The sequence below is a fragment of the Phodopus roborovskii genome, unplaced genomic scaffold (genome assembly GCF_943737965.1).
Source record: "Phodopus roborovskii unplaced genomic scaffold, PHOROB, whole genome shotgun sequence".
Lineage (NCBI taxonomy): Eukaryota > Metazoa > Chordata > Mammalia > Rodentia > Cricetidae > Phodopus > Phodopus roborovskii.
In genome coordinates this window covers 26,836,459-26,855,724 of record NW_026126416.1, presented here as the reverse complement: position 1 = coordinate 26,855,724, position 19,266 = coordinate 26,836,459, and the positions used below count along the sequence as shown (strand labels likewise).

Here is a 19,266-nt window from a genome sequence, read left to right as displayed (position 1 = left end):
GTGGGTGAGCCCCAGCCAAGGATGGAGTTTTGGTTTTCATTCTTGCTGCACTTTTAGCTGACTTTATCTCCACAGTGGTTCTGCCTACTTCGTTCTCATTTGTAGAAAGAATAAGGGAATATGTTTATTTGGGGGATTTGTTTGCTTATTTGAGAAAGTGAAAAGTCAAAAATAAAAGTGACTTCTTTCACATCTGTTTGGAGAGTGAAGGAAAGCTCCATGTTTGTGGGCATCATCCATTCATTTTTGGTCATATTGTGTGAGGTATTATGGGACACTTATGTGGAGATGGGCAGGGAGTAGTTAGGTGTGTAGGAATGGAGCTTCATTCTCCTCTGTCAGACCTAGGTGCTGTGGTTGAGCATTAAGACATGTAACGCATTGCAAACTAAAACTGAAGTAATACAAGTAAATTTTGCTGAGGCAGGAGGATTGTGGTGTTGAGGCCAACTTGACCTATGTACAAGACCTAGCCCCAAAAAACAAGACACATTTGCACACTTTGTTCTGTTTGTATTTCTCTAGGTTGACCGTACAAATAAACCAGCAGTGAAGTTGCCTGAAGATCATAGAATAAAATCTGAAAATACAGATCAGAGTGGAAGAATTCTTCCTGATCGGTCCACCAAGCCAGTATTTCCCCCTCAGACTGCCATGTTAACAGATGAAGAAAAGGCCCGTATTCATGAAGAAACTGCCCTTCTCGTGGAGAAAAACAAGCAGGAGAAAGAACAGAAAGAGAAGCTGAGGAGGGAGGAACAAGAGCGCAAAGCTGGAAAGACAAAGGACTCAGAAGAACATGGCATCAGTGAGAGCCAACCAAAGGACAGACTGGAGAAAACAGACAGCAAACCGACCAAGGCGGAAGACAAAGAGCCCCCGGCAGACAAGGGCCAGGAAGCCACGGGAACCAAAAGACCAAGTAAGAGTGAACATGAGGCTTCTGATGCCAAGATGTCTGTGGAAGGTAAAAGGTGTCCTACATCAGGAGTGCAGAAGAGGCAGGCAGATGTGTCCCCTGCATCTGTGTCGGGAGAGCTGGGTGCAAGCAAGGTAGGTAAAACCAACCTAAGGTAAATGTGTTTAAGATGGCAGTACTGCAGCCTTTCACAAACAGGACAAGCATTCTCCATAGTACTCTAGAGGGTGAGAGGCTGTTCTGCCCCATTGGTATTTGCTTCCCTACTCTTTTGAGGCCTGTGATAATGTACATTAAATGATTAGATGGCAACAGATTTTTTTTTTTTTTTTTTTGTCTATAAAATGCCATACCTATTTAATTATTGCTACAAGTAGCTATATTCATTTCTGTGTTTGGTGTGTAACAATCAGAAGACTAGGATGAAATAACAATCTCATGAGAGAGAAGGTGCCAGTAGGTTAAGGTAGCTTGTGTCTACTTAGAATAATTAGTCAGTAATACTATAGCCTGACATTTACCTTTGCATGTGATTGTGATTTTGGTCAGGTCTATGTGATTTTGTTTCTTCTAGTACGTTTTAAATCAGTGTTAGTTTTTTCTTTCCTTGACTGCATACTCAAAAATTGATTGCTATAATTTTGGAGGGTATGTTCATGAAGTGATACACTTTTAATTTATCTTCATTATGCTGTTAACCAGTGTCCTTTCCTTTTGAATGCTGTGTAACAGCAGGAACACAAATAGCTCATACAAGTAAATAGAAAACAGTTTGGTAGTACAGACATTACTTCTGTGAAAGCAAAGTCTTACCTTACAGAATGTCAGGTTTTATACCTGCAAGCAGTGCTTTAGGATCACATGGGGACCTTAGCGTAGAACAAAAGCTCATACTAGCTGAGTATACCGCCATGTCTTGTATCCTCAGCTCACTCAGATAGTGTCACTTAAACCCATGAATTCACTCTGAGAGTAAAGCTAACCAGAATACAGCCCGTGTGGAAATTTTTTTTTAACACCTACAATTAAAGAAATGAAGTTCTTACTTAAGATACAATTTAGCCAGGCAGTTGTGGTGCATGCCTTTAATCCCAGCACTTGAGAGGCAGAGGCAGCTGGATCTTGGTGAGTTCAAGGCCAGCCTGATATACAGAGCCAGAGCTACACAGAGAAAACTTGTTTTGGAAAACAAAAAATAACAACAAAAAAAGTTTTTTAAAAAAAAATACAATTTAAATGCTTCAAAATACTCAAGGTATGCTGAGTATTCCCCAGCGTTCATAGTGGTAGCCCCAGTAAGACAGTAAGTTTGTAGGTGACACTGAGTGCAGAGGTGGTTGTTTGCCTAAAATCCCATAGGTAGGGAAACTTGAAAGCCTCTTTTCCCCCTTTCTGTACTGGAGACATCTTTAGAACTTAACACTTTTGTGTTTGTACAGTTATTTGTGGTACCATAAACACCTCTACAGCTTAAATGAAGTTCATATTGCATTTTATATACTTCTTTTAAAACTAGAAGCAATATGTATTAATATGCTATAAGAGTCCCTCCTGGGCTTTCATAGTGAATTCTAGGCCAGCTTGGGCTACATACAGTGTGATACCCCCTTCTTCTGATGAAATCACACAGAAAATCAAAATGAATTCTTTGAAGCAGGGTGGTGGTGGCTCACATCTTCAATCCCGGTACTTAGGAGGCAGAGGCAGGTGGAAAGACACTGAAATATAAAAATGGACTTGAGGGCTGGTGAAGTGAGATGGCCCTGCAAGCAACTGATGCTTGCTGCCAAGGCTGTGACCTGAGTTTAACAGCTGGAACCCACACGTAGATAGCCAGGTCTTGCAAGTTGTTTTCTGACTTCTACACATGATCTGTAGTGCACATGTACACGTGTAAGTATATACACACACAATGTAAAAAAAAAAAAATTTTTTTTTTAGTAAATGGACCTTGCATTTTGAATCATCCTCTTGAATACTGTATGTAATCTATTAGAACACAGCCCTTTCCATGTCAACAAAAAACCATATAGGATGTAAGCAATAGAGTCTGTGACTACACTAATGATTATATTGTATTATAAATCAGTGCTTTGCAGCCTACTAGGTTTTTGTTTGTTCTTTTTTTCTTCACTGATCCATTTTTCTCTTTGGTGGTAGGAAATCCCAAATGGACTCCAAGTATCAATTTTAAACTTGATAATAAATAAAATACACTTTCCAGAGATCTCAAGGTTTTCTTTTCTTGTTGTTTTGGTTTTTTTTTTTTTTCTCGAGACAGGATTTCTCTGTGTAGTTTTGTAGACCAGGTTGGCCTCGGACTCACAGAGATCCACCTGCCTCTGCCTCCTGAGCTCTGGGATTAAAGGCATGCACCACCACCTGCTGGCTCAAGGTTTTTTTTCTGTTTTTATTTTCACTCTAATGGGTTTGATAATAGCTTAACTGAAGTATAATTTGCATATTATAAAATTTACTTGTTAGCATAGTCAGTGACTTAGGAATTTATGGACTAGTTAGTTGGGTATGGGTGGTGCACTCCTTTAATTATAGTATTGAAGAGGCAAAGGTAGGTGATTTCTGAATTTGTGGTCAGCCTGGTCTACATAGAGAGCTCCAGAACAGCAAGACCCTGTCTGAAAAAACCCTATGGAAAAAAGTGGACAGAGTACATGAAATTATTAGAGCATTTCCTCCACACCAAAAAGATACTGTGCCATGTATAGTTGTGTTCTGTACCGCGCTAAAGCCTCGGACAGTCTGAATCTGCTATCTCTATTGAGCCGTCTTTTCTAAGACAGTCTTTAGCAGCTGGCTTCTTTCTTCTAGAGCAGTGGTTCTCAAACATCCTAATGCTGCCACCCTTTAATACAGTTCCTCATGTTGTGCTGACCCCCTACCATAAAATTATTTTGTTGCTACTTCATGACTGTAAGTTTGCTACTGTTGTGAATCTGATATGCAGGAGATCTGATATACAGTCCCCATGGGTGCTAACACTTAGACATATATGCAGGCAAAATGTGTGTGGATATTTTACCTCCATGTATGTCTCCGCCTCATATTTATGCTACCCTTCAGGAGGGCAGAAGAGTCACACAGTTATAAGTCACCATGTGGGCACTGGGAATCAAACCCATGTCCTCTGAAAGAGTAGCCAGTGCTCTTAAATCACTAAGGCATGTCTCTAACCCCTCACCTAGCATAGCTTTCTATGCTAATTCATGTGGTTGCATGCATTTGTCCCCTTGTGTAGTAATACTGCAGGCTCTGCACGTACTACACATCAGATTGGATTACTTAGACGTTTGCATTGCTTCTTTGGAGTTATTTTGAATGATGCTACTATGAAATGGCTTATTACTTCCATATCTGTGATGTAGGACTTAATGTTTATCCGTGCTTTTGGTTTCCTGAGGCAGTCTTATAGAGCCCAGGCCAACCTTGAATTGGTGACCTTATTGCCTCTACATTCCAAGAGGTGAGATACAAGCATGCACTATCACGGCCAGCCTATCTGTCTTTGACAAAACATATATTCAAATCATAGCAGGGTGGTAGTGCACACTTTTAATCCCAGCACTCTGGAGGCAGAGGCAGAAGGATGTCTGTGAGTTCAAGGCCAGCCTAAACAGTACTGGACGGATAGGTTCCAAAGCTACAGGAAAAACCCTATCTCAAAGAACCAAAAAGAAAGAAAGAAAGAAAACAAAAAGAATCAAGATTTTTAAATATTTTCTCCGCTTTTGTTTACTTAAGGAAGTCTTACAAACAGAAATGTTTCTAAACATAGAAGCATCTGTAGCCAGTATAGAAGTTGATGCTTCAGAGTATTGACCTGTATTTACTTACATAGAATACTTCGTTACTTTTGTAACATGGATATAGAAGAAGCTGTGTTAGGAGGGCCAGACAGAGTGCCATGTGATAATCATCTGATAAGTTTCCTTATTTGGCTCCATTGCCCTTCCTCCTTGCTGACCACCATGGAGAAACACACACACACACACACACACACACACACACACCGCACACACACACACACACACACACACACACACACACACACACACACACACACCGCCCCCAGGCTGTAATGCACTCATCACCAGGCTCATGTACACACTCATTTCAATCGTTACAAACAGTAATTGTAGAAAGTACCAACTTGGTTAAAGTTTTAGGGATTGCTGTGTGACAGAGAAGAGTCAGTGAGTGTTCTGAAAGGGCTGTAACCTTTTAATGTTCTCCAGCCTCTGAGTACAGTATAGTAATTAATTACATGTTCTCCTAGCTAGCAGCTGGAGTCACAGTCCCTGCTTCCCTCTCAGCTTCCTTCGAAAAGCTCTAGAAATTTTATTACATTTTTCCTTTTATTTCACACTCCTCTAACCCTTGGCATGGTGGACTGTGAGACACAAACTGCCTTTATCTTTGACCCTGCCTTTAAAAATATGAAAGGCAGTCAAGACAGGGGTTTGTTTGTTTGTTTTGTTTTTGATTCTTCAGAGTATGTACTTTAAGTTCATGAATAAGTTTTAATTGGAAAAGTCAGATTATTGTGTTTCAAACTAGGCTCAACGAGAACCTTTGACAAGAGCTCGAAGTGAAGAAATGGGGAGAATTGTACCAGGACTGCCTTCAGGCTGGGCCAAGGTAAACTCAAGTACAGGTACAAGTACTGTTGTCTAGGTGTCCATTCTGCTTTGCTATTGAGAACATGAATGCTTCCCCTCCGCCCCCCATTCATCCCTGCAGTGTGAAATCTCCCAATACGCATCCTCAGGTGCTGGCTGTCACATGAGCACCCTGGCACTAGAATTTTGAAATTTAATAGTCTATAAAAGCAAGCCTAAATTTCATTGAAAGTTTGCAAAGTGATTACAACTTCTATTCAAATTATTTTAGGGACTAATGTAATTGGTAGAGTTTGTGCTTTAATCGTAGTTCACACATGTTTTAACCCGGAAATAAATGTTGCAGTGGGGGTGGGACTAATGACTTCAGGCTTCTCATTTTTTAACCTTTTTTTTTTTTTTTTTTTTTTTTTTTTTTTTTTTTTCCAAGTTTCTTGATCCAATCACTGGAACCTTTCGTTACTATCATTCACCTACCAACACGGTTCATATGTATCCACCGGAAATGGCTCCTTCCTCTGCACCTCCTTCCACCCCTCCTACTCACAAAGTCAAGCCCCAGATCCCTGCTGAGCGGGACAAAGAGCCATCCAAACTGAAGCGATCCTACTCATCCCCAGACATCACTCAGGCCCTGCAGGAGGAGGAGAAGAGGAGGCCAGCAGTGACCCCCACAGTCAACCGGGAAAACAAGTAAGCTTTTCCAATTCTAGAACTAAGACGTGTCATTGTTTTAAACCTGTTTAATGTCACCAAGTACAAGTTACAGTCTCAGGGGATTCCATTGTTATGATGGAAGGAAAAATGCTTAACATGCCCAGATCCTGGGTTTGATCCCCAACACTGCATATGAACCAGCCATGGTGAGGTACACCTATAAGAACAGCACTTAGGAAATGGAGACAGGAGGGGTGGAAGTTCATCAAGATCATCCTCAGCCATATAACAAGTTTGGTGTAGACATGAAAGTGTTACATATATTGTTACAGTGCTTTCGCAGAACTGTAATAATTATCTTTCATAGGTCATATTTTAATTTATTAATGAAAGAAAAGTGTGTGTGCACACGCACATGAGAGAGAGGAGAGAGAGAGAGATTTCAGTTCTCTCATCTACCATGTAGGTCCTGAGGATTGAACTCAGGTCATCAGGCTTGTAACAATCCCCTTTAGCTACTGGGCTGTTTCACCATGAAAGAAGGTAATTTACAGGATCGCTGAGTTGGCAGTGTTACAGTACTCAGTTTCCAGCCTTTGTTTCTCTCACCCGGTCATGGAGGAGTATAGTCTCCTGCCTATAAAAATGCAGGCACCATAATGTCTCCTTTCCTCTGTCTCCTTCCTGCTTTCCTATTCTCATCTCTGCTCACAGTGTGTTATCACGGCAAGTTAAAGTTTCTCAGTGCAGCATATCATTTACTTGTATTTTTCTCTGTAACTGATAGGAACTGGCACTTTGTAGGGGCCTTTTACATCCATGGTTTCTGGGCTAGAGTGTAGCTCAGTTGTCAGAACACTCGCTTAACATGCCCAGATCCTGGGTTTGATCCCCAACACTGCATATGAACCAGCCATGGTGAGGTACACCTATAAGAACAGCACTCGGAAAATGGAGACAGGAGGATATTGGCCTTGTCATTGTTTTGTAACACAGCATAACAGCTATTTTACATTGTGTCAGGTATTATGAATAATCAGAAGTGGTTTAAAGGAAACAGGAAGATGTGCACAGGTCAATGCAGACACCATAGCATTTTGTCTCAGGCATAGAATATCCTTGTATACTGTTACTTGGATATTGGTTTGGTGTGTGTAAATAAGTGACTTGGGTTTTTTTGTTTGTTTGTTTGTTTGTCATGTATTTTATATACTGTTTGTTAATTACTAAGGACTTTAAATTTCTTTTTTCTGACACATCCCAAGGAAGTAATCCGTCACTTTCCAAACTTCACCTGCTAGGGAGACCTGTTTGAAAGAGCTTTGGAATTAGTACAATTCGGATGTTATAAATCTTCACATCATAATGTTATTAAATTTCATTAATTTGCTAGTGTTTTGAAGCTATCTCATATACAGTTCATGTATTTTTTATAAAAGGACACATGAACAGAGAAAGAGCATGTAAAGAAGGCTGGGATAGTTTGGTAGGGGACACTAAGTGGGGATATTGAATATGGCCATCCTTGTGTGGCTTATGCAGGTATAGTTAGGTAACAGTACCCAGATAATCTTTGCCTTGTTTGAGGCCTATTTTATAATTAGTATATAAGTGTATCCTATTTATGTATAATTTATTTTATTTGCAAGAGTGTGAATATCTGCCTCTTTTTTAAATCTTTAGTGTGGGGGTGTTTTGTCATGTATGTCTGTGTACCATGCATGTGCCTGGTGTCCTTGGAGACCAGCAGAGGGCATCAGGTCCCCCAGACCTGGAGTTACAGATGTCCTGGGAATCGAACCCAGATCTACTGGAAGAGCAACAGTGCTCTTAATCACTGGGCCAGCTCTCCAGCCCTCTCTTTAATTCTTAAGTGTATCATAATATCTAATGTAGTGTAAGTGCTGTGCAAATATTGAGGAAATAGTGACAAGAAAATATCTGCATACACTCAGTTCAAACACTGTCCTACCCGCCCCACCCCAAACTCCCAACCTCCCGCTGCTTCCTTCTGCCTGTAGTAATCCCCTCATATCTCATGTGTTCTGTTCTCCCCAACCGCATTTCCTTAGTTTTTCTTGACTAGCAGGTTTCTTTCTACTCACCTTTACTGCCACTTAAATATACTATTTAGTGTTTAGCATCTGGTATCTACAGATAAGAGAACACACTACATATTTGTATACTTTTTAAGTATGTGTGATTTTACTGTATTTAATTTTCTAATGCTCTGGTTAGGTTAGGAACATTTCATAATGCTAACCTCTCTGGACTACTTGGAGAAGTTTGAAAGAGCTTCCTCCCATTGGGCAGTAGCTCAGCCCATGGAAGCTAGAGGACCAGGCCACCTCAAGAAGCAAGAACTCAAGGAAAAGTTGTAGGCATGTATTTCATGGGAGGATCCTGGAGCACAGTCAGAGTTAAGCTAATTGCTAAATGTCTTAGAGAACACAGTAGTTTAGCATGTGGATTATGAACGAAATTATGGCCCAGCTGCTCCAGCAGTCTGCCATCTTCAATATGTACTTAAGTGAAGATGCTCTGCATAAGGCATCTTGTTTTTTCTTCCTTAGGCCTAAAGCTGAGATCTCGAGACTTTCTGCTTCTCAGATTCGGAACCTCAACCCTGTTTTTGGAGGATCTGGACCGGCTCTTACTGGACTTCGTAATTTGGGGAATACTTGTTACATGAACTCAATATTGCAGTGCCTATGTAATGCTCCACATTTGGCTGATTACTTCAACCGGAACTGCTACCAGGACGATATAAACAGGTAAAGGACCATTTCACTTCTACAGTACACTGTTAAAAAGGTAATCTAACTGTAATTTCTGTCTGCCTTACTCTGTTTGGTATTATTATAACTAAGAACCCAAGACTAGGTAATTTTTTTTAATAAAAGAATTTTAATTTTTAAAATTTTGTGTCTGAGTGTGGATATGCACAAACTTGGGCACATGTTCCAGCCAGCACTCATGTGGAGGTCACAGCACAACTCTCAGGAATTGGTTCTCTTTAGTGTGGCCTCCAGGATCGAATCAGCTTGTCAGCTCACACATGGTGGAAACCTTTACCACTGAGCTTATTTCCTCATCGTTGTAGAGGTTGAGAGTCCAAGGTGAGCATGTCAGTATCTCATCTGTGCCGTCCCAGTGTAGCAGGAGGTGGAAGGGCACGGGTGAGCCCCTCACTGTTGCCTTTTTTTTTTTTTTTTTAAGTAAACCCAGTCCGGACCATTAGGTCATGTCCTTGCCTGTCACCTCTCAAGGTCTTTTTTTTTTTTTTTTTTTTTTTTTTTTTTTTTTCCTTTTTGTGTATTTATGGATGTGTCTTTAGGAATATATGCACATGTGAGTGTAAATATCTGAGGAGTCCAGAAGAGAAAGCCAAATCCCCAAACTAGAGTTAATGGATAATTGTGAGCCACCATCTGGATGTTAGGAATCAAACCTGGGTCTTTTGCAAAAGCAACAATTCTTCTTTGGGGCCTATTCCTAGTCTGTGTGCAATACCTAAATTTTGGAGAGACATACTCAGACGGTAGCATTTGCCACTCAGCTTCAGAGGAGTCAAATTAGTAAAAGAAAATTGCCTTTATCTAGAAGAATACCAGATAGTTATGTCAGCTCTGGTCATAAAGGATGAACAAGATGGCAAACATCGTCAGGGTTATAGTCTCCATCTTTGACTGCAGCCTGTTGATGGGTGTGAGGAGCAGGGCTTGCGCCAGGATATGAAGCAAGTGGGAGGGCCACAGCAGTCAGGTTCGGAAGTGTCTGACCCAGGCCTGCAGGTGGTGATTCCTTTGTGTGTTACACATGTAGTCTTATGCTTATATCAAGAACCCACTGTAATGTTAAAATCTTTTCCCTTTATTCATGTATGTATTTATTTACTTTGGTGACTTGACTTGTACAGGTCAAATTTGTTGGGGCATAAGGGTGAAGTGGCAGAAGAATTTGGTATAATCATGAAAGCGCTGTGGACAGGACAGTATAGATACATCAGTCCAAAAGACTTTAAAGTCACCATTGGGAAGATTAACGACCAGTTTGCAGGATCCAGCCAGCAAGATTCACAGGAACTGCTTCTGTTCCTGATGGATGGCCTCCATGAGGATCTAAATAAGGTAAGAGTGGCTCCTGAGCTCTGCTTGCTTCTTCTGTCTTTGTAGTAGTTTAAATCCCCGTTCACCAGCCGTCCTTCAGAGATAGTAACCGTGCTGAGCCTGCGTCTGCTGGGCTCCCAGAACAAAACCAAATGTTTGCATTGTAGAATGAGACATAGGGGACTGGAGCCCTGATCTCAACATAAAATTTATTTTCTATGTGCGCATTTCCTCAAGTGAATTTTTTACAGTAGTTTTGAATTATTTTTTTAGTGATTCCCCTCCCCCATGGAGTATAATTTTCCACTTGTGGCAGCATGCCATGTCTTGGATTCTTAGATTAGAAATGTGCAACCTGGATTTGAAAAGTAGTATATAGTTATTTGCTCAAGTACTAATAAGAAATATTGAACAATTGACAAGTGGTAAAATAGCTATTGGAGGAATTTTTGTGACCCTCATACTAATGAAAGTCAAGTCATTCATGATTTTATTAAACAACTGTAGTCTGAACATGTTTGGTATTTATATATTATTGCATATTTGTGTGTTGTGTATGTTATACCGTGATGTTCTTAGACTTATCTTCCAAAATAAGAATTGTTCCATATAACCAATGATGATGCATCTAAATAGCTTTTATTAAAGCAGTATCTCTACATAAGGACCACCTCCATCTGTACACAGCTTCTCTTAGCACCAAAGTTTTACAGAGCCTTTAAGGTCATGGTTCTCAACTGAACATAAACACAAAAATTGAAGCTATTGTGGTGGCTCACACCTAAGACCAGTACTCAGGAAACTGAGGCAGGAAGATTGTTACCTCAGGGACAGCCTGGGCTACATAGGGAGACTGTCTCAAGGGGTCAGGTATATGTAAATTCAAGAGCTTATACTGTTATAACCCTGAAATTGCATCTATTGGATTTTATCCCTAATGCCTGGTTACATGAGATGTCTTCTCTTCAATACCATGCTATTGGCGCTAGCAAAATGGCTCAGCTAGTGTAAAAGCACTGGTAAAGCCAAGTCAGGTGACCTCAGTTTGATCCTCAAAACAAAAGTAAAGGCGTCCAGAGGGAACCACCTCACAGAACTGTCCTCTGACCCTCAGGCACCTTGACACATGTGCCCATACACATACCATATACACACACTCTCTCAGTAATAACAGTAAAATCTTTTTTAAAAAATGGCATTGACTTAAAATGTTACCAGTACATATTATGTATGACACATGTACATTACCCCACCTTACTCTCTCGCCCACCCCCACTCTGGTTAATTTCCTTCTTCCTTTTATACTTTTTCCTGTAACTCAGTGAGTTTCATTAATGATTCAGAACCATAAGTAAGGTTTGTTTACTGGAACATGTGTACCTTGTCAGTGGTATCTCACTGAAGAAAATATCTCTCCTTCCTCCATTAATGGATCATTAACTCTAAATCCTCAGGGGAGTCACAGGGACACATGAGCACCTTTCCCTCCGATGGTACTAGCCCAGTCTTGCTCAGATCTGATAAGGGCAGTCACAGCTTCTGCGAGTTTGTGTGTGAACAGTTGTGTCTTGCACACCTCTCGGCCCTCCCCTTCCTTCCACTATTCCTCCATGGATCTCAGAGTGGGTGATGGGGTGTTCCATTTGTGGCTGGACATTCAGCAGTCATTCATTCTCAATACATTAACCAGTTAGGAGGCTCCAGTCACCATTGACCCTGCAAGAGTAGCTTCTACTCTGAAGCAGAATTGAGCAGCTTTAACTCAGTGGGTCAGTCTTCAGCACTGACAGAAGTAGAAGTTCAAGCCTCCTTAAACACTTCAAATAAAAAGGTCCAGGTTGTAATAACAGCCAGGTGTGGTGGCACACACCTTTAATACTAACAATTGGAAGGCAGAGGCATCAGGGTCTCTTTTTTCAAAGATAGCCAGGTGTGCATAACAGCTCCAGGACTGCCAGGGCAACATAGTGAGACCCTGTCTCAAAACAAAACAGAACAGAACAGAAGTTCAAGCCACATTCCTTTCAAAATCAGTGGGTTTGATTGGTAGAATTATTTTGTAGTACCCACTGTGATCAGAACTCCTCAGTGTGGCTAAGTTTGTAAAATGTTATTTAGTGTTATTCCTTGAACTTCATATTTAACTTTCAACACCAAACTCTTAGATACTAACAGGACTGAGTAAGTTGTTCTCCTTCCTAGGCTGACAATCGGAAGAGGCATAAGGAAGAGAACAATGATCACCTCGATGACTTTAAAGCAGCAGAACATGCGTGGCAGAAACACAAGCAGCTCAACGAGTCCATTATTGTTGCACTTTTTCAGGGTCAGTTCAAATCCACAGTGCAGTGCCTCACCTGTCACAAAAAGTCCCGGACATTTGAGGCTTTCATGTATTTATCTTTGCCGCTAGCATCCTCAAGTAAATGCTCATTACAGGTAAGTTTAAGATAAAGAGAAAACGGGTTGGTAAAATGTTATTTGTAGCACGCCTTTAATCCCAGCACTCGGCACAACACTCAGGAGGCAGAGGCAGGCGGATCTCTGTGAGTTCGAGGCCAGCCTGGTCTTGAAGAGCTAGTTCCAGGACAGCTTCCAAAGCCACAAAGAAACCCTGTCTTGAAAAACAAAACGTTATTTGTGTGTGCATAGAAATGTGCTTCATCCTGACAGAATACGTGAGCTACATCCTAGCCCTTGGAAATTTTTATTACTGTCTTACTATTGTATGTGTGTGGGTATTTTGCCAGTACCTGTCTGGGCACCAGCTGCATGCAGTGCCCACAGAGGTGTGAACTGCCATGTGGGTGTTGAGAATTGAACCTAGGTCTTCAGCAAGAGCAAGTTCTCTTAACTGCTGAGCCATTTCTCCAGCTGTAGCCCTTGACTTTTTGAAATGGATCTTGCCATAGAGCTCAGACTGGCCTTCAACTTGAGCTGTTCTGTCTGATTCTACAGTGCTGGGAGTACAGGCAATGTCATCAGGTGCGGGCAGAAGTTTGTTGGCAGCATTGAATGCAGAGTCTGTGCATACTGGAGAGGCGCTTCACCACTCAGCTTTCAAAACTTCTCAAAAATGCAAACTTTTCTGGATAGGGGTTTGGCTAACTTAGGAAGTTTGACATTAACACAGATCTGTTTCTATGTACTCTGCTTGGGGATCAGACATATTGGTTTCCACAGAACAGCCGAGTAAGTAATAGAATAGCTTGTGTTGATGCCTCCAGTCTTCACTTCCTCCAGTACGTCCACCAGGCATCCCCAGGATACGACGTCCTTGTGTGTGCTATGCTGACCCTCTGCATAGCATCCCTCCTTATCCAGACACTACTCCACCTTATGAAGGTGACCGTGTGTCTGCAGCACTCCTGAAGAGGGAGGGCCTCCTGACACTCCATGAGGAAGTGAACCACTTGAGTACTCACGGTGTGTTTTTTGCCACTAGGACTGCCTTAGATTATTTTCCAAAGAAGAAAAGCTCACGGATAACAACAGATTTTACTGCAGCCATTGCCGAGCTCGGCGAGACTCTCTAAAGAAGATAGAGATCTGGAAATTGCCACCTGTGCTGTTGGTACACCTGAAACGGTAAAGCTCTGCCTGTGCACTAGCAGTCGATGGAGGGACTGAATGTCTGTGTTCTGTGTTCTGTGCTGTCTTTTAAGGGAGCCTAATGAAGATTCTCCAGCAATAACTATTGGCAGAGATGACAGCAGAGTAACAGTACTTGTTGTTTTATGTCATTCCATATGATTCTGTTTCTTAAAAAAATAATGGAACTAAATTATTGCATTTCAGATAACAAAAGTTTAAGTCACATCAAGTGAAATGTTATACAGTATAATTCTAAACAGATTATCAGATAAAAATTAACATCAGATGCTGGAGAGATGGCTCAGTGGTTAAGAGCACTTGGCTGCTGTTGCAGGGGACCTGGGTTCAGGTCCCAGCACCCACATGGAAGCTCACAACTGCCTATAACTCCAGTTCCAGGCAGTCTAGTGCCCTCTTCTGGCTTCTATGAGTATCAGGCATAATCATGCAAAGCATCCATAGACATAAAACGATAAAATGTTTTAAATTAATATTCAAATTATAAACTATAACAAAATTAATGTGTAACATGATGGCACATACCTGTAATTTCAGCCTGGGCTTCATGAGACCTTGTATCCAAAAATAAATAAATAAAAAGTAAGATGAAAAATTATGCTTTTAAAAAAAAGTGAGTGCAGGACATGGCTGCACAGCTCATGTATGGAGGTCGGGAGTCAGCTTTCTCCTGCTTTTTGGTTGTTACCTTTCTTTTTTCCTGAGTCAGGGTTTCTGTCCTTGAACTCCCTCTGTAGACCAGGGTGGCCTTGAACTCCCAGAGACCCGCCTGCCTGTACCTCCAGAGTATAAACATTGTCTTGAGTCTAAGCTAGTGGGAGGAGAGGGTCCCACACAGCAGAGCACACAAGGAGAGCAGCACGGATGCTGTTTTTTGTGATCCATTCAGGAGGCTGTGCTTTTCTGTTTAGAGACAGGCTCCTGTCCATATACCTCAGGTGAGCCATGGCCCAGCCAGCTTTCCCTTAGTGCCGGTACAGGTGCACACCGGCACACCCAGCCTGGATCTGCTTCATAAGAAAACCCTAATGATCATCTTAGTTGTGAAGGATGTTTTGCTTTGAATCAAGCATTTATATTGAGTTATTAGAACCAGTTGCTTAAGTCAGTTTCGACAATGTTTAGTCTTCTGTCCTTTACAGTTTGGACAAGTGTGTCAGCTGTCACTTGGTACATTGTGGCAATATAAATGTGTTTTTAAGTGAGTATAGATTTGTTCTGTTAAAAGTTCTAGTACTGAAGGCTCTAAAGCAACTGTAGAATTGAGTTTTTGGAGGTCTTTTTGTATGTATAGTGTCATGGGTTTGAGCCTTGACATTGTGAAGAACTGTGAGGTAATTACACAGGTTGGAAGGAGCTGAACACAGGTCTCCCTGCAGTTCATTTTTAGTTCTGTTTTCCCCCAAGTACAGGCGTAATTCTAGAGTTGTTCTCCCTCAGCACCTCCCTCATGTAGCCCAAATAATAAAAACCCAGAGATACTGGGTTCAAGCTGAAGATCAGAAAAACAAAGCAGCCAGCCACTAGAGAGTTCTCATCTCTACGAAGGTTGGATTGATCTTGTCCTCAGTGAAACTGTACATTGAATACTCTGCATTCCTGTCTCTATCCACCTTATATTCCTATCTAGTGTTGGGATTGTGCACCACCACTGCCCGGCTTCTATAGCTAACTAGTGTGGGTAGCTCTGCATTCTGACCTTCAGGCAAGCTTTATTTGTTAGATCATAAACAAAGTATCACCACACCTTCACTCCCTTGTACTTAGTGTTGTAGCTGGCCCAGGAAGAGGAAACCTGAATGGGAGCTGCCTCTGCCATTCTCTCTATCTGGGCACATTGTCTGCAACCTACATCTAAATAAAAGTGAAACACATCTTAATCAATCTTTCCATTACTAAAACAGAGGCTTTACTAATTCTGTTCTGTGTATTGTGAGTGCAGGCAGACATTTGTCATGCTGCAGAGGACAACTTTGTGGAGTCACTCCTCTCCTTCCACCCTTGTGTGGGTTCTAGGTGTCAAGCCCAGGTAGTCATCGGGTTTGCATAGCAAGCGCTTCACCCACTGAGCATCTTCCTGACCTAAGACTTCACAGATGATGTGAGCTTTAAGAGTGTGCCCTGAATTCCATGTAAATCGTGAAAATTCACTCCTCTTTCCTGTCAGCCTCACTCCTGTGATGTTTGTTCTGCAGATTTTCCTATGACGGCAGGTGGAAACAGAAGCTGCAAACATCTGTGGACTTCCCCTTAGAAAATCTTGACTTGACTCAGTATGTTATTGGTCCAAAGAACAGTTTGAAGAAATATAACTTGTTTTCTGTTTCAGTAAGTATCTTGTTAAACTGAAGATGTTTTTAAAACAGGAAGCTCCAGCACTTTCTTAGGAAAGTAAGAACAGCCAAGACTTAGAAATAACTGACTTGTGCTAAGTAATGATTCCGTTTCTGTTTTTTCTTGCTTGATACAGAACCACTACGGCGGTCTGGATGGAGGTCACTACACTGCCTATTGTAAAAATGCAGCGAGGCAGCGCTGGTTTAAGTTCGATGATCATGAAGTTTCTGATATCTCTGTGTCTTCTGTGAAGTCATCAGCAGCTTATATCCTCTTTTATTCTTCAGTGGGACCACGAGTAACTGATGTAGCCACATAGAGGTGTAGGTTGTGGGCGTGTTGATGTTTCAAATCACAGAGGCACATCTCCTAATGCTTACAAAGATAACGGATTGCTGCAGCTGGCTATGTAGAGGAATTCCAGAATAATGGGGGCTGTGTTATTAGCACCATATAATCAGGTCAATGCTGTTTATCAAAAAACAAAAGCAAAAAGCAAACAAAACAAAACAACCTGACATTTAACAAGTATTATAGTAAGCATCCCTTACATGTATTTATTTCAAAACAACTTTTTTAGTCTGCCCCAAAGTTACAAATAATTCACTAGCTGGACATTTATTATTCTACTGGTATCAAACCATTGTAACCCTTGTTTTCCCATTCACTGCTATAGCCTTTCTCATTTCTAGTTCCAGCTTGATCCACTGTGGATACTCTAGAATACCTAGCACAGATAGGAATGTATATGTACATATTTATTGCACTCTTGCACATCAGATCACTGTACATAGTTAACGTGTCCTTCTGTGAAAAGCCTAGGAGGGAGGGTTTTTTTTTTTTTTTTTTTTTTTTTTTTTTTTGTCCTTTTCTAGGTAGCTGCAGTGCTTTCTTGAGGAAACGACAGGGCAAAACTATTTTTCTGTTGGCTTTGGGCTGTATTTGTGCACTAAATCTTTATTCTAAAAAAAAAAAAAGGAAACTTTAATTTTTTAAAAAGAATTCATTTACATCTACATTAAAATCTTAATGAAAAAACTCATTTGAAACATTGTAAGTAGTCTGTCTTTCATCTTCAAACCTCACCATCACCACCAATTCTTTGAGGTAGGGTCTCATTATGTAGCTCTGGCGGTTGGGAACTCAGCAGCTGGTCTTGAACTCACAGAAGTCCACCTGCCTCTTAAGTGCTTTTATATATACTTTATTCACCATACAGATTTCTGGCATAGTTATTCTGTAGAATTAGAATTCAACTCCCACCCCACCCCATACACACACACACAAATGTGGTACTCAGACTTTAAAAGCTGGAAGTCCGTTACAATAACCCCAGACTCCTATCAAAACCCTGAAGAATTAGGGAAAACAGTGCTGAGTCGGCATGCTGTAAATTGAGCTACTGCAGCAAGAAGCACAAATCCTCCAGAGCAGTGATCAAGAACCCTGGCCTTCCCGGGACAGCAGCAGTGAGAAGCTACACAAAGGGTTTTTTTTTTTTTTTTTTTTGTGTGTGTGTGTGTGTGTGTGTGTGTGTGTGTGTGTGTGTGTGTGTAGGATTTCATACAGTACTATGTTTACATCATTCCCACCCCATCCTCTTAATTCCTCTCATGTTCCCCAACTCTCAAATTCCTTACCTCTAAAGTCCCTCCTGCACACACCCCTTACTGAGTCCCTTTTAGTGTTGCTCATGTTTTTAGAGCTAACCACTTAAGATTAAATGTCAGGGTTCTCATCCCTGGAGAAGACTGATTCTTCCTGTCTTCTTCCCCACACCCTGTGACAGGGTTTCTCTGTGTAGTCCTGGAACTCACTCTGTAGGGTGCAGCTTCCTTATTGCATACAGAAGACACTGCCTCATAGCAGATGCGCTACCCCTCCTCCCAAATGTTCACTGAGCTGAGATGTTGTGGTTGTGCTGCAGAAGTATCTTCTGGGGCCCAGCTCCACTTGATCTGCATTTTGATTAGTAACAGCCTTCAGTGATAGTCTCCATCTGATGCAAAAAGCTTCTTTGATGGGGGGTTGGGTACTACACTCACCTGGGCTAGCTATTCAGAATGAAGTTGAGAATTACACCAGCAGTAGGAGAGTCTCCTCTAGTGTCCACATCTCACCAGTTATGGGTAGTTGGGTAATTGACTCATTTTACCAGGCATGGGTTCCCTCTTGAATGGTTTAAGTCCCCTTAGTCCAATTAAACAGCTGTTGCTAATCCCCAAGATGTAAGTGCCACCACTGCTCCTATTAGGTCACTTGCCTCGTTGGCCATTGTGGTTTATAGGTGTCATAGCTGACTATGACTACTGATTGCTTTTCTCCCTTGGCAGCGTACATAGCGTGTTGAGATACTGTGAGACTTAGTCCTCAAGTGCAGGCTTCCAGGTCAATTCAGCTCGATTCCTTCAAGTCCTGAATCTTAAAGGATGTGGTGTCCTCAGCAGAAGGGTCTTAACCTTCAGGTTCTGGAAGACAACTAAGGGCAATAGTCCATATTGTTTTGGGAGTCTCTTCTAAACAAAGATGCTAAAGGTGTTTTGGAAAGTGGTTATTTAACTTACATGGGGGAAGGCTAGAGCATGGGTTTCAAGTTGTAAGATTTATTTTTATGATATTTTGCCTATGTGTGTTTATATATAAGTGAACCTTATAGGTGCTAAGAACTGAGCCCAGGTCCTCTGCAACAGCAAGGGCTCATAACCCCTGGGCCATCTTCAGCCCCATGAGTCACATTTGCACTTAAAACTTTTCCCCTGTGCTAGTGATCAAATTTTGGATCTCATGCATACTGAGGAAACAACCTATATAGTCACATGTATAAACAAAAATCATTTGTGTTGGTCTGGATAGATGGCTCAGTGAGAACTTGAGTTCAATTCCCAGAACCCGCATAGTGGGAAAGAGAATGAACTCCTAGGTTACTACCCTCTGACTTCCATGTGCACATAGATACAAAACAAGTATAAAGATTTTTGGAAAATAACTTGGTACT

At 41.3% G+C, this 19,266-nt stretch overlaps 1 protein-coding gene across 1 annotated transcript in view; it reads left to right on the top strand.

The window, feature by feature from the left end:
* Positions 1 to 16,758, top strand: part of Usp8 (ubiquitin specific peptidase 8) — a 46,839-nt gene extending 30,081 nt beyond the window's left edge. The window contains exons 11-19 of the mRNA XM_051183473.1: positions 526 to 1,053; positions 5,495 to 5,575; positions 5,987 to 6,249; positions 8,787 to 8,987; positions 10,133 to 10,343; positions 12,525 to 12,761; positions 13,768 to 13,910; positions 16,130 to 16,262; positions 16,405 to 16,758. Of these exons, the coding sequence (XP_051039430.1) occupies positions 526 to 1,053; positions 5,495 to 5,575; positions 5,987 to 6,249; positions 8,787 to 8,987; positions 10,133 to 10,343; positions 12,525 to 12,761; positions 13,768 to 13,910; positions 16,130 to 16,262; positions 16,405 to 16,590 (1,983 nt within the window). The 3' untranslated portion in view covers positions 16,591 to 16,758. The remainder of the gene's footprint in view (positions 1 to 525; positions 1,054 to 5,494; positions 5,576 to 5,986; positions 6,250 to 8,786; positions 8,988 to 10,132; positions 10,344 to 12,524; positions 12,762 to 13,767; positions 13,911 to 16,129; positions 16,263 to 16,404) is intronic.
* Positions 16,759 to 19,266: the final 2,508 nt, after the last annotated feature.